Source organism: Notolabrus celidotus, chromosome 5 (genome assembly GCF_009762535.1).
Source record: "Notolabrus celidotus isolate fNotCel1 chromosome 5, fNotCel1.pri, whole genome shotgun sequence".
Taxonomy (NCBI): domain Eukaryota; kingdom Metazoa; phylum Chordata; class Actinopteri; order Labriformes; family Labridae; genus Notolabrus; species Notolabrus celidotus.
This window is the reverse complement of record NC_048276.1, coordinates 37950328-37961238: the sequence shown is the minus strand read 5'-3', so window position 1 is coordinate 37961238 and position 10911 is coordinate 37950328. Positions and strand designations below refer to the sequence as shown.

Here is a 10911-nt window from a genome sequence, read left to right as displayed (position 1 = left end):
TTATCTTGTCCTACCCCTAAAGAGATGCTTGAAAACTGGCTCCTGATGGCACAAGCTGTTGGATCTTCACTGTAAGCTGTTTATATTCCTGCTGAGGAAACAGACTCTGATCAAACACACTGTGGGATGAATAAACCTGCAGCAGCTTTTAGGTAGAAAGTGTCCTAGATTATGGCCTAAAAACATGTTGAGTTTTCTTTAACCTCTGAAACAAAATGCAAAATAATATATTCCTAAAAGGACGTGACTCATAATGTGAGAAGAAAAGAAGAAAAATCTCTGAACTTCAACCAGTTAAACTTTGCATAAAAAGATATCCTTTATTAAAACGGCATGCAAATCCCACTCCCACACCAGATCACTTAGTGTCAGAGAAGAGTTGTAGTTGCAAAAAGAGATGAGCAGTCCGGTTCAGACACTTTCACATTCAGAGCATGGTTTCTTTGAGTGACTTTAGTCCACAGGACCAGCCAGCACAGTGTCCAAGGCGCTCTGAGCCTCTGCAATCTGCTGCTGCAGTCTCTGCTTCATGGCCTCATTCTGGGCCTTCTTCAGCATGTTCTGCATGTCCTTGATGGCTGCCCTGTATCCAGGGGCGTTGTGAAACACCCGGATGGCCTTGTCCCCACTGCACACCAAGAAGCGCCCGTTAATGTCAAATCTAAGGTCGGTGATCTCCTCGCTGTGGACGCCGTGCATCTCCTCCTCCAGCTCCCCGCTGGCGGCGCTGTACATGGCCACGTTACAACCGTTACTGACGGCCACCACCCGGCCGTCTGGAGACAAAGCCGCCCGGCTACCGTCGGATGAAGCACAAGGCACTGTCTTCAGGAGGTAGGGGTCCTGCTGCTTTTTGTACTCAACGTCTGTGTTCCACAGTTTCCACGTGCCGTCTTTGGAGACCGTCACCATTCTGATAACAAAGAGAGAACAGTGACACGGCTGTGTTTATACTGGGTGAGGCAGAGCAGTTTGATACAAATCACACCGAGGACACTGAGTGCACCGAGTACTGAAGTCAAACCATAGCATCTCTACACTTTCATATTTGCTTGAACTTATTATGAGGTAGTTCTTTTTAAAGACTTTATGCTACACTAAGCTAATCAGCTGGCTTCTCATGCGTCTCTTTTGGCCTGAGGACGAGTAGTTTCATTGTCTTCATACTCTCTGCAAGAAAAGAATTAATGATCTGAGCTATTCCATATAAGAAAGAGCAGTGTAAGGTTGAATTCATACTGTAACTAGAAAAGTTTCCATTACCTGTGTGAGTCGTTGGAGAAGGCGAATGCGTGGACTCCTGCAGAGTGACCCTTCAGGTCAAAAGCTCGAGCCACCTCCTTGAACTCTCCTCCTTTTCCGAAGCAAACCTCCCACACTTTCACGTCAGGAGTGAAGCCACAAGATGCAACAAACCTGAGCAGAGAGAGAGACGGCAGGATCAGTTATATCTACAGACAAGTCACACACAACTCATTAAGTGTGTCTGCTCTGAGGAAGAAAACAACAATCTGCTCAGTGTCCGACTCAGCTCAGTACAGTTTACCCAACATGCTCTGTATGATCTTCACGCCTTAGGTTTGAGGTGATGGAGAGTGGTACTAACCTGCCGCAGGGGGAGATGGCAGCATAAGAGTTGGTCATTTGGTTGGTATTGATGGAGGCCAGCACCTCTCCTTTCAGGTCCCAGATGAGGATGTTGGTGTCAGTGGAGGCACTCATGATGAACTTTCCTGCAGAGAGGAAACAAAACATCAACCAATGTTGACATGGGGCGGCTGTGGCTCAGTGGGTAGAGTGGGTTGTCTATCAATCTGAAGGTTGGCGGTTTGATCCCAGCTCCTGCAGTCACATGATGAAGTTTCCTTGGGTCAGACACTGAACCCCAAACTGCTCCCTCTGTTGTTCAGTGGTGTGTGAATGTGTATGAATGAGATTAGCACTGATGGTCCCTTACTATAGCAACTTCTACCATCAGAATCAGAAATACTTTATTTATCCCGGGGAGGGAAATTCAGTCATTACAGAGCTCTTATAAACAGAATGTAAGAAAGTCAAAATATTAACAGAAGGAATAAAATAAGATATTGATATGAATAAAGTAAAATAAAATAAAGATCAAATAAAATAAGATAAGATCAAATAAAGATCAAATAAAATAAAATATAAAATAAAATAAAGATCAAATAAAATAAATAAAATAAAGATCAAATAAAATAAAGATCAAATAAAATAAAATAAAATAAAGATCAAATAAAATAAAATATAAAATAAAATAAAGATCAAATAAAATAAATAAAATAAAGATCAAATAAAATAAGATAAGATCAAATAAAGCTCAAATAAAATAAAATATAATATAAAATAAATAAAATATAAAATAAAATAAATAAAATAAAGATCAAATAAAATAAAGATCAAATAAAATAAAATATAAAATAAATAAAATAAAGATCAAATAAAATAAAGTAAAATAAAGATCAAATTAAAAAAAATTAAAAAAATAAAATAAAGATCAATTAAAATAAAGATCAAATAAAATAAAATATAATATAAAATAAATAAAATATAAAATAAAATAAATAAAATAAAGATCAAATAAAATAAAGATAAAATAAAATAAAGATAAAATAAAATAAAATAAAATATAAAATAAAATAAAGTAAAATAAAGATCAAATTAAATAAAATTAAAAAAATAAAATAAAGATCAATTAAAAAAAAAAAAAGATCAATACAATAGAATAAAATAAAATAATAAAATAAAAAAATAAAATAAAAAATAATTAAGATAAAATAAAGTATATTCAGAAGCACAGAATAGTTAGAATTACCTATGTACAAAAGCGCTGGGAATTAAGATGTATATAAAATATATATGAAAGGGCTTTGAGTGGTCAGATGCTCATTTATATTAGTACCATTTACCATTATAAGACAAACTAAATAAAACAATAAATAAATACATTTCAACTTCTAATAGTATGAGGACATCTTTCAGAAACAAAGATATTTTCTCCTATAGAATTAATGAAATCAACAGGTTTAAACTACAGGACATATTATGTTCTGAGGTTTGTGTTTGTGGGACAATGTAAACAAAAGGCATATAGGTATATTTGTGCAATCCTGGCTTGAACACTTGACCACTCGTTCATGACTTCAGACACTGTGTGAGTTCTGTACCTGTCTCTGCGATGCCAATGTTGAGGATGGGTGCTTTGTGTTTCTGTGGAAAGTCCTCCGCTGCAGCTTTAAAGCTCATCGTGCTGTCCTCCTTTTTGCTCATTTTGAAGATTCGAATCGAATCTCCGTTCGCCAACCAGGTGATGAACGCCCTGCAGAGACAAGGTGAGAGTCAGTACAGAAGGCGCTCGTATCAGGCGCAGAGGAGACTTTTACTGATGCAAAATATGCTGATTTTGTGACAATATTTTGAAATGGACAAGAGGAACAACAAAACACTAAAACATCAGCGTCTCAGTATTTCCTCTTTTAAAAAGGTAGATTCATTTCCAGAAAGATAAAACTGTTGAATGTAAATCACATTACTCTTATGTTAATTTACTCTGACAGAAATATAATCTTTTCTTTGCAAAGATTTAAGCTGGAATAATAACAAGCTTCAGTGATGACAGAAATGTATTTTACTTAAAGTCTGACAGCTGATTTACAGATGTAGCTAAAAGGTGAGAGACCTTCACTCTGCTTTAATAACATTGGAAACTAATGATCTGCCTTTACCTCTTGCACTGTTCTTCAGAAAATATAAACATTAGAGATGTAAGGATATATCACAATACAGTAAAATATCGGTACAAATAAGGGTGGATTAAAATCGATTCAACAACATTTGTATTGCGATATTATTTTTAAACAGTAGAAGGCACTATCTGCATTTCACTCCGCTTGTTCAGCAGCAGGTGAAGACCGAGCAGGTCAGGATGGACCTTTGTGTTTACAGTCTGAGGGACGGCAGCATTTTGTCTTTCCCTGATATTCCTGAAGAAGAACATGTCAATTCACAGCCAGGAGCAGAAGCTGCTCTTTAGATTATTTAAAGAGATTGACCTTATTTGTTTGAACATTTCATACTTTCATTTGGGAATCGTTCACTTTACATTTGTCTATAACTGTTCTAAAATTTTCCAACTTGTTTCACTGGATTCCATCGTCTCCTCGTACATCTGGCAGGGCAAGAGGCCTCGAGTAAGCAAAGCCCTGCTTCGGAGACCCAAAAGGGACGGAGGTGTGGGACTCCCTGATTTCCGACATTATTACTGGGCTACCAATATTCACTGTATTACTTTTTGGACTCGCTTTTATCTCCAGTCTGACGGTCCAGACTGGACGTCTCTGGAGCTGAACTCATGCCGAGATGTCTCCCTTCCTGCACTCCTTGGCGCGCCGCTTGACTGCCCCTTACCAAAATCACTGAATAACCCAGTAGTGCGTCATACCATTCGGGTGTGGACCCAATTCAGGAGATCCTTTGAATACAAACTCTTCTCCCTTCTGAGTCCGATTGCCTCCAACCACCTTTTCACCCCCTCGCGCTCTGACTCAACTTTTCGGACCTGGCATGAAAGGGGCATCAGGTCATTTGCGTGCATGTTTGAAGACGGCAAAACACACTTCTTTCGGTATTTACAGGTCAGACAGTATGTTCGCTCGGTTAAGCCTTGCTTCCCCTCAGTACCCATAGCTAACCCAATTGACACCTTTCTCTCCTTTGATCCACTGTCCAGAGGTGCACTGTCCAAATTACACAGTACCATTTCGAAGCTGATAAGTTCACCACTGGACAAGATTAAGGCGGCTTGGGAACAGGACTTGGGACACATATCCGATGACGAATGGGACTCCATTCTATCATCGATACATAAATCCTCCATCTGCGCTAGACACTGTCTGCTTCAATTTAAGGTGGTCCACAGGGCTCACATGTCCAAGGTCAAGCTGTACAGTATCTACCCTGATATAACTCCCACCTGTGACAAGTGCAATCATAATGATGCTTCCCTGATTCACATGTGCTGGCTGTGTCCTAAGTTACAGAAATTCTGGCACGATATATTCCACACCCTATCTAAAGTATTACAGAAAAATGTAAATCTTAGCCCTACTCTTGCCCTGTTTGGGATTGCTGGTGGAGATAACCCCCACCTCACTCCTACAGAACACCACATGGTTGCCTTTGTCTTGCTCTTGGCCAGACGTGCAATCCTGCTAAAAATGGAAGGGTGCTGCCCTGCCCACGCTTGACCGGTGGCGTCAGGATGTAATGTGTTGTCTCTAACTCGAGATGCTACGTTTTTCTATCAGTAGCTCGAAGAGGAAATTCTATGAGACATGGGATCCTTTCTTAGTCTACTTTCATGACACCCAAACTAAAACATCATAAGATGAGCTTTTATACGGCCCTTGACATAAGAAGTAAGATCTGACTCTATTACGACGCTATTGCACTATGTCAGGTACTACTATCACTGCCACAGAGACCTGTTCGTCTTCCTTGTTTTGTACAATGCAGTACCATCTGTGGCAATGTAGAACATTACGACCCAACCCCAGAGTTTTCTGTCCTATTATTTTTTGTATCTGTGTGTTTTGTCTTTTGTATTATCATATGTGTTGAAAACTCAATAAAAATATTTGAAATCAAATTTTCCGACAAGGTATTTTTGTAAACTCATTTTGAGTTTTTTTACAAGGTGCTGAAAAAAAGTGTGCAGTGGTTTAATTTGAGTTACAACACACCTTCAAAATGAAAAAGGATGACTTTGTTTACAAAAAAATACAAGAGAACAAATATATATCCTAACTGTCCATATCTGAGAATGGAAATAAAATAATAGTTATTTAAATTTTGAGTTCAATCCAGTTTTCTTAAAAATCGTTACAGAATTGAGAGTGAATTGTATTTCATGTCCCAATTGTTGAATCAAAAATCGGGATTCGAATCGAATCGTGGGTTGAGTGTATCCTTACATCCCAAAAAACATTTGAATATATTTTCTCTTTTTTTTTCTCTCAGTAAAAGTAATGTTTACTGAGTGTCTGGTTCGATGTGTCTGAGACTGACCAGGACTCCAGACCACAACACAACACCCCTCTGACAGGTTTAACACCATCAATCAAAGAAATGAAACATTGAGAAACAATAACAGAAGGTCATTGGTAGTAGCAGCCCTGGCTGAGACAGCTGGTGTGGAGGTGCAGAAGATAACTCTCAGAGCTGATGTTAATAAAATATAGTTAAGGGATTAAAAAGAGAGAGGAGAGGAGACCTGGAGTCCGGGCTGAAACGAACTAGTGTAGCATGATCCAGCTCCACGTTGGCCCTCAGGCACTTGTGTTCTCGGTCCAGGAAGTCCTTTGTGCTCCAGATCCGGACGGTACGGTCGTCGGCGCAGGAGGCCAGGTACTTCCCGTTGCTGCTAAAATCAAGGCACGTCACATTCCCACTGTGGCTCTGAAAATATGACAAAAACACAAACACACATGATCAAAGAACATCTGGAGAAAAAACTTAAATGAGAGATTTTAAAGGTGACATATCATGCTTTTTTCATCAATATATATTGGTCTAAGAGGTCCCCAAAACATGTCTTTAAAGTTTATGCTCAAAAAAACACTTTGAAATCAGATTTTGGTCTGCCTGAAAAACCCTCTTCTTCAGTCCTCCTCAGAACACTCTGTTTTCTCTCTGACCACGCCCCCTCAGGAAGTGGATGTGCCTCGGCTCTCCGGCACGTTGATCTAATGTTTACATGTTGGCTGAATATACACGGCTGCTCATAGATCGCGTTACTTCAACCCTCTGAATCTGATCCTGACGGAAACGGCGCCTGCAGCAGGACCTTTCTGAACGATTGGTCACAGATTTAGTGTTTCTTGTTGTTTTATTTATCAGTATGCCGAGGTGTGTCTTGGTACACAGCTACGAGCATGTAGCTATGTGGCTATGCTAACTAGCGCTAGCACTTATCCATGATAAATAAAAATCATCCACTAGATCTTCAAATCTGCAGACGTGGGGAGTAAAACCGACCTCTGCCAGAAAGGCAGCAGGACCTTTCAGAAGGATTGGTCACAGATTCTGTGTTACTTGTTGTTTTATTTGTCAGTATGTTGACGTGTGTCTTGGTACACAGCTACAGCTGCAGCTACGACATGTAGCTATGTGGCTATGCTAACTAGCGCTAGCACTTCTCCATGATAAATAAAAATCATCCACTAGATCTTCAAATCTGCAGACGTGGGGAGTAAAACTGACCTTTGTGTTTATTAAGACAGCCTACAACTAGCATGCCTCCCTCCTAAGCTCCTTGTTAGCACACACATTTGTGCAGGTAATGAAAAACAGAGGGGGGGTTCAGTATTATTTTATACAGTCTATGGGCTGAACAAGCTCCGAGCTCTGACTCCGTGACAGACCGGATATTGTTGTTACGTAACAAAAACACTGAAGTCTGAAACGGCTGGTTTCACACACATTTACAGAAAGGTGGAGAAATCAGAACAGGGGCAGAATGGATTCTTTTCATTCTCAGGGGGTTTGTAGACATGCCAGGGACACATATTTCAGGTAGAGAACCATTAAAAAGTCCATTTTGCATGATATGTCACCTTTAAAACAAAATCTAAAGAAGTAAATCTTAAAAACATCACAAATACACCTGGTTACAAGTTTGTTGGTCCCCTGACTTTAATTAATATAAAATTACAACTGATGTGAACAGAAAACAGCATTATTTAACATTATTCATGTTTTCTCCACATTCATGGAGAAAAGTGCAAACAGGGAGTTCCTGGACCTCTCTTTGGAAAGGTAAAGATAAGTCCCATAATAACAAGGCTCTATGTATGTTCACGGTGTTAGTGTGGATCCAGTTTACCTTCAGTGAGGATGCCAGCAGTTGGTGGCTGAACGTGTGCTGTGCAGCTTTGTCCTTCCGGCTGCGCTGCTTCTCCGGCTTGGGTTTCTTGGATGCTGGGGCTTTCGTTACGCTGCCTTCAGCTGAGAGGAGATAAAATCAGGATCATTTCAATTCTTCAAACTGCAGCAAAATGATTGCGTGATTCAAATCGAGTAACTTTCTAAAAGTGTGGAAGCCATTTCTGTCGTTCCATGAGACCTAACTATGTAACTCAGAATCTTTGCTGCTATGATAATAATGTTAACTTCAAAGAGGAAAACTGTCATTTTTTCTGTATTTTAATCAATGATCTGGCTGTGTCCCACCCAATTTACCATTTTTAAAATATACTTATCTTTACTACTAAGGTAACGTCGGTACTTTTCTCATCATTGATGTTTTTTGTGTGTTTTCTGTTGGTGTTCTGTTTTGGTTTTTTGAAAGTAAGTAATGTTTGTTAGACCATGGAGTCTTTTGGAAGCAGGGGCAAACCTTCCTTTCTCTTTTAGATGTTGCTATTGTTACCAACTGAGGACTGTCTGTGGATCTGTTAGATCTGCAACACCCTGCCTTTATTATTTTTCATGGTGTCTTGTGTCTATTGTGTGTGAGTGTGTATATGTTAAGAAAACAAAAAAGTTACAACAAAAATGAGTTAAAGCATCAAATTAATATTAAGAATATAAATAGTTCAAATAAATAAATGTAAAAAGGGTAAGGATAAGAGTTGGAAATAAACGAAAGGCTAAAAATATAAATAAAACTGAGCAGATAAATTAAAATATATAAATAAATAAATATGAAATAAAAAGGTAAAATTAATAAAATAATAAGGCAACATTTAAATCAATATAATAGTAAAAAGTAAGTAATACAATTTAAAACCCTTCATAAAAGCCAGACTGAATAAATAAGTTTTTAGTTTATGTATTAAAGTCTGAATATCTCCATCAGCTCCTCTCAGATCCAATAGAAGAATTCACTTCACATAAAATCCCAACATAGGCTTTTATAGAGGTCACTTGAGGAAGCAAAGTGGCCTCACTACTGTGTTTAATCCAGTTTTCTTTTAGTCCAGGTTTGAGACAATGTGAGATTCATATGTCTTTAACACACAGGTGGTAGTGTTGTTAATGTGTCCACATGTGTAGACACCATAGGACTCTGCAGCTCTTCAGAGTCCATCACTTTTAAGAGTAGGCTTCAAACTTTCCTTTGTGATAAAGCTTACAGTTAGAGCTGGATCAGGCTTGGACCAGCTCTTAGTTATGCTGCTATAGGCTTAGACTGCAGGGGGAACTGACACACTGGGATCCTATCTCACCCCCTTCTCCCCAATCCTCTCATCACTTACTTTAACTCTCCCTGTCCCATTAAAGTTACTAACCATAGACCTTCTGGAGTCCCTGAGCTCCCTTGTCACATAGGTTTGCTGTAACTAGCTAAATACTGTGAGGTGCAATGCTCATGGTGGATTAAGGTGGGGTCAGACTGAGTCTTATCCTGTCTTGGTGTTGGGTCTCTGTTCATAATTTAACATAGAGTGGTCTAGACCTGCTCTGTTTGTAAAAGAGTCTTGAGATAATGTGTGTTGTGATTTGCTGCTATACAAATAAAGATTGATTGATTCTGATCTGTTGGACTGATGTGTTCATCCAGGATCAGCTGATCTACATGACATGCTTCATGGGTCTGAGATGATGCATTCAGGCTCCTGTAGGTTTTTGATGTTCCAGCAACAGAGAAGATATTTTTCACAGTTACCTTGTTACTCTGATAATTATATTACTTCAGATGAAGGAGCAGGTTTGTCATGAATACTTTTCTCTCATTGTGAGATAATGATCGAGTTAGTTCCTAAAAAAGGACACCATGTTTTGTAAAGTGAGAGCAGCACGCCTCCTCAGTATGATCATTATTGTTGGAGTTTTGTGGAGCGTTGCAACAGGTTGGTTTTGTGGCTCAGAGAGGACAATGGCCATCATTATAAAATATTCATCCATCCTGCATGATTAACAGGAGTTAGAGGACTACACTGAAAGCATGCATCTCATTGGTCCCTCAATAAAACCTTTGCCAATTGGCTCAGGACAGGTGACAGTCGCTTAAAGTTCCTTTACTCTTTCTGATTAGTTTCTTCATTCAAAAGTCATTTAGTTTTTATGTGCAGGTTCAGTGTTCTCCTGCTCATTCTAAAGACAGAGAGTATAAATAAAGTGAGTGTATAAAGAGTGTACAGAGTGTAGAGAGTGTATGAGAGAGAGCTGGTGACTCACCGCCCCTCAGCTACAGTAACATTAGCTGGTTGTTCTCTTACCGGTGAACTCGGCCGCCTGCTCCTGCTCCTCCCGGATCTCTTCTTTCCGTCGGCCCACCGCTAACGCTACGATGATCACCAGAGCTCCTAATAACACAGTCAGGGCGACTAAAGCAGCGACCTCCATCAGAACAGCTTTCTGCCACGTACTTTGCACTGCTAACGTCTACTTGGCCAATGTTCACTGCTTGGCCACTACGCATGCGCAGAAGTCTTCTTCGGGGGGCCTTTCTTCTTCTACGCCACCACTGAGTGACAAACCGATGTATGCAACCACTACCGCCACACAATGGACTGGAGTATACTACATTCATAAACACAACACAAAGCAGATTATCATCACAGATCTGAAACAGCTGGATGTGGAAGAATTAGTCAAATACTGTATTTAAGTATAGACATCACAGTGAAGAATCACATCTCTAACAAGTGATGTCTCCTCATCTCAAGGAAGATAACAGATCAGGAACAAACTGTACTTTAAGCATCACAACTCAAAGACAGTATTCTTAGGGTAGTGATTGATGGTCATTATGACTTTATTATTAGACTATTTAAAGCAGGGGCTCCCAAACTTTTCAGCCTGCGACCCCCAAAATAGAGGTTCCAAAGACTCGTGACCCCCACTGTCCCTCAAAGTGATTTAATGTGGCTTCATTTAGCTGGTCTGCAG

The 10911-nt window shown here is 39.4% G+C and overlaps 1 protein-coding gene across 1 annotated transcript; it reads right to left on the bottom strand.

Annotated features, from left to right (window-relative positions):
* Window positions 1-294: 294 nt before the first annotated feature.
* On the bottom strand, window positions 295-10495 carry tbl2 (transducin beta like 2). The gene is made up of 7 exons (XM_034684230.1): window positions 10239-10495; window positions 7901-8022; window positions 6290-6474; window positions 3186-3337; window positions 1607-1733; window positions 1264-1416; window positions 295-913 (listed from the first exon to the last, which is right to left on the bottom strand). Exons 1-7 carry the CDS (start codon window positions 10363-10365, stop codon window positions 454-456), a joined length of 1326 nt encoding a protein of 441 aa, XP_034540121.1. The 5' UTR covers window positions 10366-10495; the 3' UTR covers window positions 295-453.
* Window positions 10496-10911: the final 416 nt, after the last annotated feature.